This window comes from Tenrec ecaudatus, chromosome 13 (genome assembly GCF_050624435.1).
Source record: "Tenrec ecaudatus isolate mTenEca1 chromosome 13, mTenEca1.hap1, whole genome shotgun sequence".
Lineage (NCBI taxonomy): Eukaryota > Metazoa > Chordata > Mammalia > Afrosoricida > Tenrecidae > Tenrec > Tenrec ecaudatus.
In genome coordinates, this window is record NC_134542.1 from 24,459,454 (window position 1) to 24,480,314 (window position 20,861).

A 20,861-nucleotide genomic window follows, 5' to 3' on the forward strand; every position below is an offset into this window, starting at 1 on the left:
GTGGCTTTCAATATGGAGTACAACTTAATGCGAAGAAAATAAAAATCCTCACAATCAGTGGTAAAATGGAGACATGATTGATATTGTCAAGGACTTAGTTTTACTTGGCTCTTAATCAATCAATGCTCATGCAGTCAAGAAATCACATGCTACCTTGCATTGGGTAACTCTGCTGCATGAGACCTCATTAACACATGGAAGAGCAACAATGGCATGGTGAGGATGAGGGTACACCTGCCCCAAGCCATAGTATTTTCTTTTATATTTTCTGGCTTCTTTTTTAAAAAAATTAATAAAATATCATTCTATTGGAGATGCTTATAACTCTTGTTACAATCCCTTGTAACATCGATGGCATCAGGAATGTTTGTACATATGTTGCCTTCATTCATGTCTAGACATTTACTTTCTATTGAGCCCTTGGTATTAGCTCCTCATTTTCCCCTCCCTCCTCCCCCATCCTCATACCCCCTTGATAGATGATAAATTATTATTATTTTCATATCTTACACCTATCCCTGTCTCATTTCCCCCATGTTTTCTGTTGTTCTTCCTCCTGGAGAGGGGTTATGGTTATGCGGCGATTTTTGTGATCAGTTCCCCCTTTCTCCCCTCTTTATCCCTACCATTCTGGTATTGCTATTCCCACTCCTGTTCCTGAATTCCATGTGTCATGAGCCCCCAAGTCTTTTCCATAATTGTGTACAAATTGGCATTCTGAGATGCTCACCCTCTGGATATAATCACTGAAGACTAAACGGGTGCATAAACAAATGTGGTGAATAAGGCAGTGGTGCCAGGCTATAAAAGATATAGCATCTGGGGTCTTAAAGGCTTGAAGTTAAACAGTGGCCATTCGCAGAGAAGCAACAAGTCCACTTGGAAGAAGCACAGCACCAGTGTGATCATGAGGTGTCATCAGGATTTGGGTAATGGGCAACAGAAGACACATGACAAACAAACAAAAACTTATTGTTGAGAATGAGGTAGGGCAGAGCAGAGACCCAAAGCCCATTGTAGACAGTGGAGCAATCTCCTCACAGGGGGCCACAGGTAAGGGGTGAGTCAAACCATAGTATTTCCAATGGCTTCGTAAGCATGTGAAAGTCAGACAGGGAATAAGAAAGACCAAAATGAATCAATGAACTTAAACTACGGTGCTGATGAAGAATCTTGAAAGTACCATCGACCTTTGATGAGATAGATTGACATAGAGACTGCAACCATGGGCTCAAACAGAACAATAATTGTGATGAAGGTGCAGACGGGGCAGTGTTTCATTGTGTTGCGCATGGGGCTGCCATGAGTCAGAATTGAGTCTCTAGCACTTCATAGTTTTATGTTAGATTTACGTCTCTATCTGGGCAGTATTGGAAAAACCTTGGAAGGAGCCTTAATTATGATTCTCTTTCTATTGCTTTTAAGTTGAAAATAGTTTTTGGGGGGCAAGCAATGGGATGGACTGACGCAGTGGCTGTGACAACAGGCTTGAAACACTGCGAGGATGACACCAACAGTGTCTGGCTCTGTGGGTCCAGGGTCGCTGTGAATCGAGGGCACTACCTCGAGGGCACCTAACACCATCCGTGACATAGTATTTGAAAAGCCCTAAGGGTTATATACTCAAGTGTCACTTTCATGATCTTTGAGAAGAAATTAATTTTTGCTTTCTTCTTTTTATATCCTCTTAAATTACTTCAATGCACACACATTAGTTTTCAATTTTAAAAGTAACCAGCTGTATTTCATGTAACTTAGGAGCTTCAAAGGTTCACTCATTCAACAATATGTCTTCAGGACAAACAGCATGCCAGATGTGAGGCTCATGATAAAGAAACTGTTTACATACTGGTTTAACATTCTGAGCAATGAATGGGCTAGATACAGTGTTGAGGGTGTGGATGAGAGCAGAGGGAAATGAAGGCCTGCCTCCCTGGGTTGTCAGAGAAGCCTATAAACTGTTATAATCAAATTTGGATGTAGAGAGAGTTAAGGGTTTGAAGATAATGTATAACAAAAGAATCAAGAAAAGTCTCTCTAAGAAGCTTCCAGAATTTGGGTAGCTCTGGATTATAAGTGAGTTGGCTTTTGAAAGATATTGGCTGAAAGTTATGGGAACTGGTCATACAGCAAGGATCACTGGAGTTGTTGTTATCATAGCAAGTACATGAACTGAGGACATTGAGATGATTATCAATAATTAATGCACATCCAATTAAGCTATTCATAGCCTCTGAGATCCTTTCTAAAATTTATAGTTTGGGAATTCTAGAAATCCCTCTCTTTCTCCAAAGAAACCTCGGAATAAACCCGGTGATTGTGTCATAGCTGCTGGATCAGATCCTCCTTTGGTTATGTTGGCTCCTCTAGTTTCCTCAGTTTGAGCCAGCGTGCAGCTGTCTGCAATGCTTGTGAAGAAAGCTTAGCCACTTTGTGTTAACATGATCTCAGGTTTATCTTCAGAAGACCCCTCACTACATAATAATTTTGGAAATAAACAAAACACAAATAGAGTCTGATTTCTCTTGAGAAAGAGCACGTTAACATAGAAATCACAGTATTTTAGCTATCTCCTGCCTTTGTCTGTTTCTAAGAGCTTCTTTGACAAATACCTCTTTTCGTAAGAGGGCCCACTCACAGTAAAGAGGACTATGCATATTAAAAGTCTTCTTTAGAGATACCTTTTGATGGTCTCCATTGACCCATTTATCTGAGATGGCCTAATATACTACTCTGCTAATGAGCTCCTCTCCTCTGACCACTTGCTGTATTGGGCACAGCAATGCTAGGAAGCTGGACTTCAAACTCGAAGGACCTCTAGTACAGGTCTTCCTAGAGATGGGCAAAAACTTTAGACAGAAATGCATCTGTTTGACACTAAGAACACTAAGGAGAAGCTAACAAAGACAGGAATTCAGAGGACACCTGCGATGTTCAGTTACTTTTCAAAATCAACTCACTCATGTAAGAAATATTAATTCAACATTTTCTATATGCTAGACCCACTGCTCAATGCCTCATTAACTTAGAGTCTGGTGGAGGGGACAGCTGAAAAATAGCTTATCATGTCTTTTGTAAAATGACAAGTCAAGAAGACTATGAAGACACATCCTGGGACCAGTGTGAGCTGGTCTGGGTGTGAAGTTAGCGATCTGTAATGATGACATTTAGGCTGAGAACTGAGCAGAGGAAAAGAGCCAAAGAAGCACTGGTGATGTGGCCTGGGCCAAGGTGGCAGAGCAGGCCATTTCTGATTGGATGAGGCTTCATTGCTCAGTACTTTGATAGCCTCCAGCTCTAGACCTCAATGGTGCTGTGCTGGATGTCACATCCCCCCTCAGTCAGGCATTTGTACTCACTTACAGTGCTGTTGAAGATTCCTGAATATACCAGGGGCTGCCAGAGAAATGAAAACAACCTTTCTTGGAGGAAGTAGAGCCAGAATGCTCCCTCGGAGCAAGAAGGGTGAAAATCTATCTTTCTACTTTGGACATGTCATTCGAAGAGGAATCCCTGGAAGAAGACCCAGTTCTTGGCAAAGTTGAGAGCCGGTAAAGAAGGGGAGCTCTTCAAGGAGATTGCTTGATAGAGTGGCTGCGCCAATGGGTTCCAGTCTACCTTCTTTATTGTGAGGATGGCGCCGCATCAGGCAACGGTATCACAGGGTCACTCCGAGTTGGAGCTGACTTGACAGCCCAAACAATTCAGAGCTGCCCTCCCCGGGCTCACCTGTCAGGGGCTCTTGATTCCTTTTCTAGACCAGAATGAGGTTTTGCTGATGATGAGATGAAATAAGATTCCTCTTCTCTAAAATTAGAAACTTAACCGCACCTCTAGTGCTCTTTAATGCTCCCCTGTGCATAGAAATGACCACCTAACATATGAGTTTGGTGAAGTGCTAAGTCCACCTGCTTGTTCTTTGCTGCCATCAAGTTGACCCGGATTCATGTGTTCAAGAGCAGAACTGCCTTGTGGTGTTTTCAAATCCGTGATCTGTAGAAGCAGCTATAGAGGCCGAGCTTTCTAGATGCTTCTGCATGGATTCAAACTGCTAATCTTCTGGCTAGTCATGGAGTGCTTAACCATCGGTGAAGCTCCATAATGCTCTCCTAAGTTTAATAGAGTATTAGATTCCTAGAGGCTAGGAAAAAATATACACTTATAGAGTCTTCACCAATTATTGATCATCTTTGATCTTAAGATGTTTTAATATGAGTCATTGAGTGGCTTCTAGGACATAAAGGGATGTGGGTGTGTCAATGAAATCCAACCTCCTTTTCAGCAAAGAAAGAGATGTAATAATGTAGAGGAATCACACAACCAACATACTAAATGAAATATGTCAGGTTCAAAGATACCTAATGTATGCTTTAATTGACATAAGCTTTTGAAACAGGCATTAATGCGTTATTCTGTTTGGCATTAGGCTATCTTTGGGGGGAGGGGCATGAGGAGCATCAACTAGAAGGGAGCACAGATGGGCTATGAAGGTGCTGGTGAGATTCTGTTTCTTGAACTAGGTGCTGCTTGCCCCGTTATATTGAAATCTGGAAGTCAATTGATTGGTACATGTTTGTGTACATCCCTGTAAATATAGTGTAATCAAATGAGGTATTACAGAACGATGCTCACATAGAAGACATGAATCCTTTAGGTTTTTACGAAGGAGAAAATTATTTGGTTCTATAAATTTGATTTCGGTGTTACCTACAGAGCCATTAATGAACTGGACCTTTCAAAACAAAATACAGTTTATTTGATCCAGTTTAATAGACAGAGAAGGTCTTGAAAGGGAAACTACCGTAGGCCGAGTTATTCAGTTCGACCCCAGCACTAATGATGCTAAATATGCAATTGCTGAAATTAATCAAGCCATTGGAAGAAGCTGTACCTTACTGCCCCCAAGGATGGAGGGTTAGAGAAGATGTGATTGGTTGTATTTCAAAGCTTACATGAGGCTTTTGCAATATTCCCTCTTCTCCGGAAGACAGCTCAAGGAAATGGTTTGCTGCTGCATATTTGTATGCACTGGAATATAGGTTCTGGTGGAAACAACGATGATTTTTCTAAGTTGACATCACTTCCATAGGCATATAGAATTGATGACTAGCCTTGCATTTTCTGCAAGAGCAAATCAATGGGATAGAATATGCGATTATAGATGTATGGTCTTGTTTCACTTCGGCAAGTATACAAAAGGGACGTGTATCATTGTCCAATGCACTGGTGTTGTAAAATATCATAATTCTGCACAGCTTTCCCCCACTTTTGTTTTTTTTTAGAGAGAGTAACTTTATGCTTTTCACATCATTTCACAGTTCTGATGCAGTGACCCTGGCCTCCCTGCTCACTGGAGGACATCTGATTCACAAGAAGGTTAAACAAAATGAAGACCCAGCCATTATGTCTCAGTAAAGGCAATGGTTCAGGCTGCTGACTCTGGAGTCTTGGCTGCCAGTGGCCTGCCTGCTGATGGAAATCATTGTGTTGCAGGAAATGTAGTGGGAAATAGGAAATTCCTGGCCTCTGCATTCATGTGTGAGGGACACAGTCATCTCTCATACCACCATTTATGTCTGAAGTGTGCCTTGCACCGCTGCTCAATAGATCACAAGCTGGAAGGTGCAGGTGGATATCGAAAGCAAACACAGGCAATTTAAGTTAACATCCCTGACAGCATGCTATATGTCAGGCCAGAAAGCAGGCCATCGAGTGGTACGGACTTCCTAGAATCTTTCTGGGGAATGGAAGGCAGTACCCAAGCCAACCAGTTGGATATGTAGATACGTATACGTGCTTTGATGTAAACAAAGGAAGTGGTTCCACGAATATTCTTCTGCAAGTTAATGAAAGCACTCTGTGCGCAGCTAGATGCTCAGGCCCACGGTTCTAGCGGTTCCTCATCTAGGAGGGAACAGCCCGTCGTGCAAGGTAAGCAAAGTTTCTTGGCAGAAGTGATGGTTAGTTGTAAAAGTAGAAAACCCCAACCACAAACCCAACCAAATTCTTATGTGAATAGTTTGTACATGTAATGTTAATAGTTTGCACGTTTCATTTTTGTTTTTACAGATAGCTCCTTGTCCCTGGGGTGATTTTAGGTTCCAGAGGCAGCTTGATTTTTATTCTCTTCAGCAACTCTCCTTCGTTCATGTTCAGCCTCGCTCTGAAATCGATGGACCACAGGAGCCACAAAGGATTGGGGATGGGAAATTAACTCTACGAATAAGCAGAACTAATGAAATGCTTCACAGCCAGGCAAAGGTGATATAAGAATTACAGTAGGCTACACAGGCCTGGATTTGTTGGGTAAAAGAGAGGGAGAGTGTGTGTTCTTGCTCAAGATGGAGACACAGCAGGCATCTGGCTTTAACAACACAGCTAAAAGCCCGCCAGTATGTTCATAGCTTCTGACATTTCTACTGACATAGTTACATAGATCTGTGCTGTATTTACACATAGATACAAATGTACACATATATCACATTTTAGGCTTTCAGTCCACAAATTATATGCCTTAATTTTAAAATTTAATAACGTATATTCACGAATCCCAAGGTGCTAGGCAACATTCTGCATATTATCTGTTAGCATCTATTATGATCCGTTTCTAAAAAACTGTAAACCGATTCTAAAAACACTGGAAACTTCTTGACAATTAATTTCAAGGCTGGTCTTGTGAGCGTACAGAGCAAGTGGTTATCCTCATATCGGTACACAAAGGGACCCAGGCTCAAAATGTTTTCTTGGCTAGTTTGCTGATGGTTTATCAGGGGTCACAACCTACCATTCCAAAGTTAAGGCTGATAAAAAGTAGGAGTTATGTAGATGAGACCAACAATGTAAATACCGTTGAAGGGGTTGAAGGGTGGGGTTACTTACCCTACTGAGATGCACCATAGGGTTTTGCTAAAGTGCACCGCCCCAGGAGCTGAGTCAGTAGGGGGAGAAAAGTCCACTGGTTTGTGAACTGACCACCGAAAAGAAGAAGAGCCGAAGGCACCCAGACAAATGACACTTTCCCAATTCGGTGGTGGTCCCTCTTACTTCTTTATTTGCTCAATGTCCCCGAGGCAGGCCAGGCACATATTTATGACTTGAATGGATTTTATTATCAGCAAAATGGGTTGTAAAAAGGTCTGAATCACATCAGCCAAAATTCCACCGTACACATTGAAGGCACGTATTGACTGCTTTGTCTCATTCTTTACCTGGCCTGCTCCTATTGTAAAACTCAGATGACAAATGTCTTCCTCCACACAGGACAGTGTGGCTGCTTTCCCCTTCTGTTCTGAGTGCACTTCTTCATCTACAGAGCATGGAATTTCCTGCACTGTGAGCCTGGATATGCCTCTCGCCGCTCCCCATCCGACTGCTCACTCCTTGAAGGCATGGAAAACACATACTTCATTTAGTTATCAGCACAGTGCCTAGTCTCCTAACTGGAAAATCACTTACTGAATAAATGAGTAAGTGATTTAACGGATGTGACAGATCCGGTGGAAACAAGCAAACAAACAAAAAACCTGATTGGCAAGAGCCAGACATGAGAAATCCTAAAAATCTTGAGAACCACCTTTATTTACGTAATGCTTTTTCATCTATTTTTCTGAATTAGAAAAGCACGTTCTGAGTGTATTTCTCAGTGTTCCCGATCTATGACATTAGCATGATGAGTTTGCAGTTGGGGAGTTTTACAGCAGAGTCTGCATGAACTTTTCTGCGAGAGCTGAGAATGCCGTGGGGAATGGTCCTGCATCAGGAGAAATGGAGGTGGTTGAGACCATTGCACAGAAATTAAGGAACCCGTGTGTCTATGTGGATACCATTTCCTTGAGTTGGTAGCTACCGGAAGCCAAAGACAGACCTTTCAACAAGATTAAAGAGATGCTATTAATTGCTATCGATCATGGGTCAACAAATTAAATTGCATCTGCAACTGCATCTCTGAAAGGTCTAAATGAGAAATGCAGTTAATGGGCCTGGCTGACCCAAACTTGTGATTAATTAAAAAGGGAGTGAAACCAACAAACAAACAAAGGCCAAGAAAAATGTAATAGGCGCAAAGTGGGAAGCCTTGGGCATTTCCAATGGAGAGGCTTTCTGAGGACGTGGCTTGCCGTGTAACCTCACGTGTCCTAATAAGGAAGTGGGAAAACCACAATGGATGGCTAGAAAATCCCATTTTCGGTTCCCAGAACCCTATGGACAACCATATGAACACGAACCACACCCCACCCCACCCCCATCTGTTTTCTGAGATTCTGAATTGGCAATTGCAAATGATGTGTTAGAATCAGGTACGTCATTTGTATCAAAATATGCAAACACATGGCGTTTTACTATGATTTGCTACAAACTAGTGGATAATCCTGCTCTTCTGGTCATTCCAACCAGTAACTTCCACTTAAAAAAATACTACAAAAGAATGTGGTGGTAAAAAGAAGTGGTGAACTGAGACTATTTCAATGCCAATTATTCAAACCAAGATGAACTTTTATTGGTAAATGGAAACAAGGAGAACTGACTTGGAGATAAGCCGAGATAAGATTGACCTGAAGTATTTGCTAAATTACCAGCATCTTCAATACACATCCTAAAATAAGATCATGAGCCACCCCCAGTAAAGCACAAGTAACCTCATAGGACCTTCGGTGATGGAAGCAGTTTGTGATAGGTTACTGAGAAACAGCAGGATTGAACTCATCCATTGAAGGAGAAGACGTGTCTATGTACTTCTATAAAGGAGACATGCTTTTATAAAGATTAAGGCAAAAATAACAAAAACAGAACAAAACCAAACCAAACCGGATGGAGCAATTCTATTTTGAGTTGGAGGCCAATAGTGTTCTCTTCTTACCTGAGCTAGAAACAGGAACTGTTTTACTTCTCACATGCTCATTAGACCGTCTACGAGGATGTACTGCTTCAGTGGGTCTAGTCCAGCCTCATGCTACTGTAGAGAGGTCCTCATTTTCCTTTCTTGCAATTCCCTCCCATTAGCCATATGATTTCCCTGAAGACTTGCCAACTCAGACTTAAACTTCAAGAGCCAAGCGTATCATCCCGTTTCCATGAAATCTTTTCTAATACCATCAGTCCTGATTATAAGTATTCATAGTAGGACTTTCTTACTTGCCAGGCTCAGTTTTGAGCTGTTTCATAAGGACAGCAAGTAGAATAAGGGTTTTTTTTGGCGGCTAGCGGGGAGCACAGTGGTGATGAAGCTGGTAAAAGGGCGACAAACTCAGAGTCTGGGGGGGAAAAAAGAATGTTTGGAAACTGATTGTGGTAGGAATTGCACAATACTGCTTGACACGATTGAACTATGGGATGACATGATATCTGTATTAACTCCCAATTAATCATAAAAAATGTCACAGCCTAGAAAACCCTAGGGGTGTTTCTGCTGTACCCCACGGGGTCTCTCTCAGTAGGAATTGACTCAATGGCACTCAAAACCAGCACTGTACCGACTCTCTGCAGCACTCTGGTGTGTGAGCTCCAGAAAACTAACAAAGATCTTGAACCTCAGTTCTGAAAACATGGGATGCCAATCTGTACCTTGTGGTGGTTGAGAGGATGCTTGAATGTACGTCATCTTCTTACATAATCAGGATAGTGCCTGGTACCTCGAAGGTTCTCAAGGAACGATAGCTTATATCTAAATTTCTCTCCATCTCTGCTCCCACCTCCTTGTGTACTTATGCACTTGAAAGATCTTAAAATTCAAACTGAATTCTAAAAACTAGAGCTATTTACATGTGACCTTACGGGGGGCTTCAAAGGCTCTGAATTTAAGTGCTTCAGCGATTACAAGAACACTGCGGAATCTGAAAACATCTGAAATAAGAAATAAATTTGAGGCCTAAAAATTGAATTGAAGCAATCCATGCAGCACCATTGGCAGACCTCTCACTGGCCATGTCCTGTTCTCCCAGAGAGCAGTGTGTTTTCTATGAACACAAGGTTGATTGGGGCAAACGAGGTGTTCACACCGGGCAGGATATTTAGAGACCCCTTGATAAGACTGTCACCCCAATTTGAGGTACACATCCTCACATTGGGAACGTATCTAGGAAGGTTTGCGGCCTTCGAGATAGTGGCTTTCCTGTTCTAAATGACTTAGCTCTTTTTTTCTACAAGAGCAGTATTCTCCCCATAAACCCTCCAATGACAACAAACACAGGGCCGTGTCGCAGTTGGGCATCTTCTCTCGTCCCCATGGTGGCGTCCTCCCCAGGAGCCAAGCACCATCCTTCATAAAGGATACAGGAGGCAGAGAGTTGGATGCATGAAGATGGAAGAGCAGGGACGCCTAGTCTTAGTTTAAGAAACGGTCAATAGAGTGGGTACCTGTTTTCATGTGTGTGCCAGGTCCCTACTGATGTTTCTCACTGGTTCCTTTTTGGTCTTCCTTCCTCTGAGAAGGTAAAATAGGATGGCATTCGGAAAATATTGTTCATTTATGCTCTGCATTTCAAAGAGAAGCAACATAACAGCTTGCATTTGCTTTTGAAGGAGAATGTACACACATATCAAAGGGGGTGCTCCTTAGAAACAGTTCATCAGCAACGGTTTTCTTAGGGGGTCTTTGGCGCCCCTCCACAGTTAGTTTGTAATGGGCTGCTTGCCCCCCTTCCTGTTCTGCTCAGCGTTCAGGAAGGAGTTTTAATAGAGAGTTTAGGGGTTGTGGCAGCACCATGGGATAAGCATTGGGCAGCTAACTGAGTTTGGTGCTTCAAACACCCTGATGCTCTGTGGGAGAGAGATGAGGCTGTCTGCTCCCACATGATGTACAGTCTTGGGGACCCTCAAGAGCAGTTCTCTTCTGCCTTAAAGGGTGGGGGTGGGTTTTGAGGGCAGTGGGTTTGGGTTTTAAACAAGTACTATTTCTATAACCATTTGCTGGTGCTAATGGTTAACATACTGCGCAGGGAGCTGAAAGGGTGGACATTCGAATACACCCCGAGGCACATCAGAAGAAAGGCCTGGTGGTCGGCTTCCAAAAACATTACCATCCCTTGGAGCTCGGCTCTACTCTGACACACATGGAACCACCAGGAGTTTGAATTGAGTTGAATTGGCAGAGCAACGGGTTTCATCCCCAGCACAAACAAATGTAGCAAAAACAAACCCCAGGTCTCTGTCGACTTATTCCTGTTGGTCATTAGGCACCATTCAGTTGACTTTGGCTCACAGGGGCCTCATTTGACTATGTAAAACTAGCCATTGGGCTGTCAAGCCTAATTATTTTTTGTCAATCCTGTTCTCTCTTGCTCAACAGTGGTTATAGATTGAACTGTGTCACCAAATTATGTTTTGGGAATCTTATTTCTTGTATGTGTGGCTGTAACATGGAATTTGGGGGGTCAGGGATTCTTTGTTTGGTCAAGGAGCATGCCATGACTGGGAGAGAGTGTCCTGAATCTAATCACTTGTGAATTACCCAGAGCCACAGAGACCACGAGGAGCGAGCACATGCTGGGAGGAGGTGGGGTGGGAATAGGCACCCACAAAAATGGTCGAGGGCTGCCGAGGGTAAGACAAGCACCACGAAGTCAGACTCCTCTAGGCCCTCAGCTTTACCAGAGGTGACCCCAGGATTTCCTCCAGTGGAGCTGCTGGGTGAGTTCCCATCGTCAACCTTTGGTTACCAGCTGAGCTGCTTAACGGTCGAAATACACAGGCTGCCACTCACCAGGGTTCAGATCTGCCCTTGAGCTTGAGGAAGACTGACCGCCCAAGCCATGGATGGGCGGGATTGTACAAACGTTTCGCTTCCCCTTGACTATTTCTTCAGAAAATCTGGGAGCTGTGAACATGGCTTGGATATTAGGTGCCCCTAAAGAATTATTCATTTTGTTAGGTCTGACAATCTGACATTTAAGAGTGGGGTTCAATAAGAAGTGTTCTTTGTAACATTATTTTAAGATAATTATTGCCAAGTGCTGGTGTTGCAAAATGATATGACACTTGAGCTTTGCTTTAAAAGACGAAGGGGAAAATGATGCAGCCATTGTGTTCAATTTGAGAACTGGAATCTGGGCCACGGGTGCTTGTTACGCTAGATTTGTGCCAGTTTGAGTTTCTAAAAAGCATCCCTTATGACCCCCACGACTTTACCCAAATCTCTTAACATCCTTGAGTCCTGCGTTGTCACAAACAAGCAGAGATCACTGAGCGTCTCCCTCCATGGTGTATTCTCTGGATTGAATCGGATACTCGAAGTTCCCGTGTGTCCGCCAGGGCTCGGCGCAGGGCAAACACTCCGTAGTTATTGACGACTGTTAGCAGTGTTTATAAATGTGGAGTCAGAGAAACGTTTTCCCTTCCACTGTGAGCTCTCTTCTGGTGTCTTCGAGCCTTCTCCTTGATTGCTGATGCAGGTCTTGACTTAGGAAACATGAAAACCCACCCAGGCAAATGCTAACCCAGTACATCATTGAGCTGCATGACCCCCCCACCCCCCAGCTGCACATGCACTTTCCGATGACCGGAGCCCCTGGACATGTCACCTTCAAGAGCCAGGGTAGAGAGAGGGGAGACACGGGGAAGGAAAATATACCACAAAGAGTGTTTGCTGGTTAACACACTTTATATTTAACAAAATAATTTTTTAATAATATATTCTTTTACACATCAAATATTGTTGCTAGAATCCCCCCCCCTTTTTTTTTTTTACAGTTTCGTTGTTTTTCTCACTAGTTTTCAGGCACACCATTTTTCCCCCAAAGGGTTTAGAAACTGAATAATTTGTTACAGGCATCAGCTGACAAACAGGCTGTGGATCCCTTATTTAAACATAGCTGTCGTGAAAGCCGAAGAACCCCAGGCAGTGGAAGAATGGGGGCCGAGGGGCGGCAGCCTGGGTGCAAAGCAAGCCTTTGACAGAAAACAACAGATGAGACCAGAAGCCTGTGGTACAGCGTGTGGAAAGACTGTCTCAATGGCCTGGCTAGAAGGAAGTGGTACAATGTTTGTTGGTGGATGAGAAATTCCGTCACAGTCTAGGTTCATCTCCCCCTAAAGGGGCAGCGATGTCAGTGGTACCGTCTTCCAAAGAAAACAGAAACTCTGAGGGGGACGAAAACATTGCAACAGCACAAATCTCTCTCTGGCTCGTAGCAGAGGCCACCGAGCAGCCTTGCTTCTGCCGACTCTCTGAAGAGCATTTCTCGATGGATGTCTTATACTTCCTTCTAGAAAATTCTTGCTGTGACTAGCACGGTGCCAAGACTTTGATACAAAATCTCTGTACCCTGGCTTCCCAGTTGTGCTGTCTTTCCATCTGTAAAAAGCACACAGTCACTCTTTAATAATAGATAGGGTACTATGCGGCAGGGCTCTATTAATCGTATTGTCTGGGTTTCAAACCATATTCCTGTCATTTATTATGATTATTTTTACTTCTTTCCAGGAGTGTGGAATTTTGAAGCTGGCAACAGACAACCTCGGGGCAAAGAAAGCTCTATGATACACCTCTGACTCGACACAAGCTGCAGCGTGGAACACCTTTGCTTTGGAGTGCAGGCATACATCATGCAGAATTGTTCATGAATGATTCATGACTGTCTATATGATGTATCCATGGCGGCAACTGAAAGGCACCAAGCTTGCTGCAAATTGCTGTTCTAAGGGGAGGCAGCTCGATACTCTTCCATGGACGATGCCGACATGGCGATTTGGATCATAGCAAACACAAGCACAGTGTGCGGAAGAAAGGTCAGGCCCGACGCATCCACACATTCATTCTGGAAAGGACAGCTCTTTCTGGATGATGGGAAGTGCTCACAGGGGAGGAGAGGTTGTGCACTAGAGAAATGTGTGTCCTGAGGTCAGACCTATGGCGTCAGAGGCTACTTACTCTCTAGGGAGGAGACTGACCTCTTGGGGCTCTTTGTGGACACCCCGAAAGGACACAACCACAAGTGTACCCAGCACTTTCCCAGGATGCTTCTGGTCAGAATCCATTCTAAGTCAATTATTCCAGACCAATGGTTCTCAGGCAGCTGCCATTTTGGTCCTTACCCATCCCTTGGCATCATTTGGAATGTATGGAGAATGTCACTTGCCATAACTCTGGGATGTGTGTGTGTGTGTGTGTGTGTGTGTGATTATTTGGAATGTCTGGAGAATGTCACTTGCCATAACTCTGGGATGTGCGTGTGTGTGTGTGTGTGTGTGTGTGATTATTTGGAATGTCTGGAGAATGTCACTTGCCATAACTCTGGGATGTGTGTGTGTGTGTGTGTGTGTGTGTGATTATTTGGAATGTCTGGAGAATGTCACTTGCCATAACTCTGGGGTGTGCGTGTGTGCGCTATGTGTAGGGTTTGACTACTAGTGGATAAGGGCCCAGGGATGTTACTAAACATCCTAAAAATGCACAGGCCAGGAAAGAGCTGGCATGGAATGTCAGTAGTACTGAGGCTGAGAAACCCTGATCTAGAATATTACCCTTCCACTGAGCTCACATGGGCCGGGGACCGGACAGGGAGGCGTGTCCTTACTGACGATGACCGTAACAGTTCTTGAAGGACCCATTCGGGCCTGCATTGGGGTTTTCCAAAGAGTGGACTGAGCACATAACCATGCCGCGTGGGTGCAGATTGCTCCTTTGCACTGGGATCGAGGAGGTGCCAGGTCCCCTGTGTGGTTGTTTCGGTTACTATAATCGCAGCATTGCCAGGGCAACCTGGTGACTCCTCGAAGGTTCACTTTATTTATTCAGTATCTAATGTAAAGATTTAAAAATGTTCAACGACAGGAATTGTATTGTGCAGGACCCACTCTACCCTAATGGCTCATTTACAGCAGCACTTGAGGCGGAGAGAGTGTCCTGAACCTGTCTTTTAGACATGGGGCCGAGCGGATGGTCCTGCAGAGCGGCAAACAGGCTCAAACCACGCATGCCGCCTGTGTCAACTGTTGGCTTTCAGTCACCTCTGAACTCACCCGAAGGACTGCGATGTTCAGAAGGATGGATTCTGATTTTCAGTGGGGTTATTCACCGTGGTTCTGCTGGGCATGTTACCAGGTGACAGCATGGGTTACGAGTGTGTTTAGTTACCATTCAAACCTAAATTCTGTGCCAGGAGAAAGGTGATTCGAGCTACAGTTGAAACTCTATTTCCTTTTGGGTTCCTCAGGACCGCTCCTGGGGGCCTTCTCATGATAGTTGTTGATTGGCAGTTTTGAAGTTGGCGCAGTGAAATGTGTGGTTGGTAAGGATCAAACTGGGAGCCTCCACATAGTGGACAAAGCACCAGTCCCCCACCGTGCCCAGCAGTGGGTCTGCCTCTGTGTGCACTTCTCTTTGTTAAGCCTACCAGGCATGGTTCACCCACAGGGAACCACGGGATTCTCGTTGGGCCTTCTGGTCAGGAAGGCGCCTCTGGCCTGACTTTCTATTTTTATTTATTTTTTTAACCAAAGCGTTTCCCACCCAACCCAAAATTGTCCTATGCAGTCAGATCAGGCCCCCCACCCCCAGCCTCTAAAGATGAAATTAGAAGATAGGGGAAAAAAAGAAATACTACAAGAGAAAATGCCAGGTCGGAAGTACAGAAGGGAAATGAAGTTCATCAGCTGACGGGAAGCCGGCTGTCCAGAGCCTCCCCGGTGGAGAAGTCTGCTCGAGCAGGTTCCAGAAATCCAGTTATCGGGTCACCAGCCAGCGTTGCTCACGACAAAAGCAGCAGAGGAGCTGTGGACTGTATATATTTCTTTAGATAGCGAGAGAGAAAGAGAGAAATGTCCTCTTTGTACAATATTCACTTTCGTCGACCCCAAAGGTTTTGCTGGTGACCCTGCTGTAGCTGGCAGGAGTTTGCTGTGTCTTGTTTGACGTGTGCAGCAGAGGACCCATGGCCTTCTCTCCGATGAGCATGTCCTTGGCGGGGCTCTGCTCTACACAGTCAGCTTGCCTTGGCACTCCCGCTTGGAGCACTGAGCAGGCTTCCACCAGTCCCCGTTGTGACAGTGACAGATGTTGCATTCATCCACCTTCACCTCGATGCCGGCGGGGATGATGGTCGTTCCTGCAAAGCAGTTTGGACCTGGAACACACACATGCATTGATTAGTTCGTTAAATCAGGGAGGCTCCCCCTCCTCCTTCAAAGAAACAAACAAAACTCCAACCCAAAGCCAGGAATGAGCAGGCCAGACGACTCTTACCAGCTTAAAATCAGAGGGTCTTGTAGCTGCCCTCTCTAAATCCCACTTTCCACCCCGTTGTCTATTCTACAGAGCACATCATTGCCGCACACGCCATGCATTACAAAACAAAACAGGAGCAAACAAAAACACAAGAACAGGAACCGAACCCTTAAGTAAAAAATCTTGTTATCTGTTTACCGAAGACATGCGATTCTCTAACCCAGGGGTCAAAGGGTTACACCTTTCTTGCTTTGTGGTCTGGGGGTGTCGCCGAGGCTGCTGGAGTGTCCCGTGTAGGCACAGGAGGCTGGCATGGCCTGTGCATCAGGTGCTGGTGCCTGGGGTCTGTCCTCACCACTCCCCCGGTGGCCCTGAGCCCATGAACTCACTTTCTCTCCAGTTTCAGCACCTCCCGGGCCCAGTTCCTGGAATCCCCAGTTCGTTTCTTGATACCAATGAATAATTCATGGGCACATGATTTATTCATGTCCCAAACAAGCTTTGTTAGAGGTTCATTTGATTTTTATAAATGGAGGTCTTTTAATTGGCTGGCGATCTGTATTTATTTATTTATTTCTAAAAAGCATGGACCCCGTGGTTGGCTTTTGAACATCAGCAGGCACTTCTTATGTTTGTTTTTCTCGGGTTCATAAAAAGCTTTGCTGGAAGTGTCACCCGCTCATCAGGGACGCGAGCTTTACAAACTCGCTCGTCGCCGCGTCCTCCTTCTGATCTGTCTTCCTCTTCCCTGATTTTCTCCACCACCATCTGGGGACTTTCTTTCTGCTCGTGCTGCCCCTTTTAACCCTTTCAATGTGAGCTAATATTATTTTTTTCAAGTTCAAACGGGCTGAAATTGCCTCCCCAAGGTGCAGCGGAGTCCAGAGGAGTTGTGTAAATGGCTGCATCTTTGAAACCATTTGGTAAAATCTCTGCAGCAGGTAAAGAGAGCGACTTATGCGTGGTATCTACTCGTGATGCATTGACCCGGCATTACCAGCTCCTTGCCATCACCAGGACAGTGTAAGATGGCAGTGGAAAGCGATGTAAAAAATGATCTGATAGTGCGAGTTGATAAGGATCTATGAGCCGACATTTACCCTCCGATAAATAAAAGCGGGGATTTTGTAGTTCCCCTTATCATTGGAATCCTCTTTTTATTTTATTTTTTCAAAATTGTAATGACTAAGTTGTAATGCATAGTTATCAACATAAGAACTTTTAACGTACACTGACATTACCCACCCATGGTTCTGGAGTCTGCATACCTCAAGTGTGCATTCACGTATCAGTGGTGTGATTACATGGACCTTCCCTTCATGACAACAGACCGAACCCTGGGGCATGGGCGTGGGCCCAGAGAGCCAGCTACAGTCAGAGACATGGCAGGTTGACCCTGGCAGTTCACCAGGTCAGGATGTGTCTGCCTTCCTCCTAGGAGGACACGTTTCCTCCGTGGTGCTATGACTATATGCCCCTGATCCTCATGACTGATTATTAAATTGTTACTCTATGAGTTCAATGAAGTCCCATGAAGTACAAATGGTCACCATGGTCAGCCTCTAACCAGAGGGTGGTTGGTCCATGTTTACCTGGACAAACCTTGGAAGAAGACCGGGTTACCTCTTTCTGCAGAATTCGTCTTTAGCAATCCTATGGTCCACACTTTTGTGCTGGCTCACAAAAGGTCCCTCTGCGTCAGAATCAGCTCAAAGGCCTTCAGAACTTGGTATGTCAAGTCCATACCTCCCAAGATGGAAGTCTTTGTTTCCTAGATCAGACTGCTTTGGGGATTACCAAACTCCAAACCAAACCAGATGTCCTCGAGTCAATGTGGAGTCCTGGCGACCCTTGGTGTGCCACCTTGGGACGGTGCTTCCTAGGGTTCCATCGCTGTGACCTTTCTGAAGCAGATGGCGGAGCCATTTGCCCAAGGCGTTTCTGGGTGTGTTCAAGCACCCAATGTTTCCATCAGTGGCTCGGGACTTGTTCGCACCACCCAGGGTCTACTTTGGGACTGGGGACTGCACTCAGACTTGCCTGGGAAAATTCCACACGGAATCATAACTCGGTCCTGCCTCCAAACTGAGGGAGTCTTCAAGGAAGGTGGAAAGGAGGGTTTTCCAGAATGTAGCTGGTTGCCCCGTCTGCTGTGGACAGACTTCTCCCAGAACTCTCAGTGAGTTCTTGGCCAGACAGGATCTGGCCAGAGCTGAATCACCTTCAGAAATGCAGCTTCAGGATGACCGGCACTGGCCGGCTGGAGTCACCCTGAAGAAGCGATTCTTCCTTCCTTCATTGCTCTCTTGCCAACAAACTTTCTTTCTTTTTTTTGGCCACTTCGGATTTTTCCAGATGGAGAAAGGAAATAATCTGTTTCCTTTCCCCCCCCTAAAAAGTGACTCAAACCAAGCCAAACCCACAACCAACAAGCCTATTCCTATGTATCTCAACCCTCTATAGGAGTAGTCTCACCTGTCTTCCCCAGAGTGACAGGCAGGTTTGAACCGCCCAACTTGGGGTTAGCCCCCCAACATGGATTCAACCACGTCACCAGAACACCTTTGCTTCAAGACAAAGGAGTCCCTAAAACCGAATGTTATCCATTTGGTTTCTCCCCAGCCTCTTGGGAGAATGTGGATCTTGACTTTGCTGTTGTTCATGTGTAGGAGAGACAAGCTGCTGGTTTACGGGTGTCAGTGCCGTTGCAATGACCTAAGCAGAAGCAAAGGCAGAGGGGGAGTTGAGGGAAGGAGATGTCATAGAAGTCCTTGTGCAGATCTTGCAGGACGATTTCACTAGAACCCTGATTTCACCTGCCCCCTTCTGCGCGTGTCAGTACGCAGAATGCATGTGATTCACCTCTTACGTCATTTCTTCAGAGCGGCATGCATTTGCTGCTGTCTACGCTCTAGAGGTATTCATTTATCTTGATTGACAGCATCCAAAGTGTGGCCCTTTGTGTGATGCGGGGATTGACCTGTCAAAGGCATCGCCTGCACCTCACACAGCAAGTTCTCAACCGTCTGCTTGACAGCTACGGGTATTCTACAGGATCAAAAACTGCTGTTGGATCTCATTAGCATTATTAATACAGTGATTTTATTAGCACCCTTCTGCGAACCTCAGGTGTAACTACAACAGACCTCCTGTTTGCTGTTAATAGTCTTCTCTGCTTAACAGTAATTTAGGTAATTGCCAACCACACTGGGCACAGTTGAGACACTCTCTGCGTTGGTCCCTCCCTCCGCCAGCAGGGCGGTAGGCAGCGGGGATGGGTGTGAGGACTCTACGTACGTTCCTTCGTGGGGTCGCTCCTATTCCTTGCCAGTGGCAGGGGAAGGTCTTGGTCATTGTGAAAGAGGCAGTGGCTTAGAAGAATGAATTCAGAAGCAAAGGCACCACATTTTAATGCTGACGACTTGGAGTGAGTCCAGAGGGGAGCAATGAAAATGATTAAGCTGAAGGTTGGCAAATGAAAGCTCCGAGAAAAGGTTAAAGGGACTGGAATTATTTAATCTAGTAAGAGAAGACAGGGGATAACTCAGTAACTCTCAAAGAATGAAGGCTTATTATGTGAAGCATGGTACCCAACTCACCTCCCCGCCTCCCCCCCGGGGGGACCTAGAATAACAGGGAAGAAGATGAACTGTTACACACACACGTTCACACACACGCACATGTTCGCACACAGGACTCCTTAGAGAAAAGAGAATTGAGTGTGTCAGTTGGCCACAGTGTGGCAAGACCATCATTCTTAGAGGTTTTAAAGATTCTTTTGGTGGTCTTACCTATCAGTTATGGTTTAACTATTTAGCTCCTGGAAGATAGATGAAATATTTAGTTTATTGTGCCAACCTGGCTGATAAACACATGTGGGATTAATTGAAGGGCAGAGGGATAAATGGCTCAGTAAGCCTCGCCTTGCGAGTTCTCAGGTCTCTTGCTTTGTGATGGCCGGACCAAGGTGCAGCTGCCTTAGCAGTTCCCTGCTTCAGCTTGCAAGGCTGACTGCCTGCAAGACCTCCCCAAGGAGAAGTCACATGGACCTACCCCGATGCAGCCCTAGGTGCTGGAGCAGCCGTGTGGAGACCCCTGCCAGCGCTGAGATGCTTACGCTCACTGACTCAGCTTTCCTAATGCAGTCAGCATCATTCCATCTGTTTTGTGAGATGGAGGAGGATTTTGTGGATTGGTGTTGGACATATGGGTTAATGTTGGACTTGTGGGCTTGGGCAGCACTGGGTTGGGATGTTTTCTTGATGGGCACTTAACCTTTATATAAAACCCTCTCTTACACATGGGTTTCTGTGGATTTGTTTCTCTAAAGTACCCAGACTAACACAATAGGATTGGGAATATTTGCCATTCCTATTTCGGCCACCTGAGCCCTGGTGATGTCAACTGCTCTTCAGGAGAAAGCTGAGGCTCTTTACTACACTCAAGAGTTACAGTTTCAGAAACCCAAAGGGGCAGCTCTGTGCTGTCCTCCAAGGTCACTACGAGCCTGAATCAACATGCTGACCGAGAGTTAGTTAGTTACATAGTTCATACCTAAACCAGTGCCTGGCAAATACCATTGTTCACTGAGTGGAGTGATGTGAACCAGCTGCACATCAGAAGTCCCTGAGTGAGACAGGAATGCACACTGCTGCTAACCCAAAGGCTGCAGGTTTGAGCCACACCAAGGTGCCTCCGAAGT

General features: G+C 45.1%; 1 protein-coding gene across 1 annotated transcript in view; it reads right to left on the minus strand.

Moving 5' to 3' along the window:
* Window positions 1–15,909: 15,909 nt before the first annotated feature.
* VWC2L (von Willebrand factor C domain containing 2 like) overlaps window positions 15,910–20,861 on the minus strand; it is a 189,411-nt gene continuing 184,459 nt past the window's right edge. The window contains exon 3 of the mRNA XM_075530222.1: window positions 15,910–16,058. Within this exon, the coding sequence (XP_075386337.1) occupies window positions 15,910–16,058 (149 nt within the window). The remainder of the gene's footprint in view (window positions 16,059–20,861) is intronic.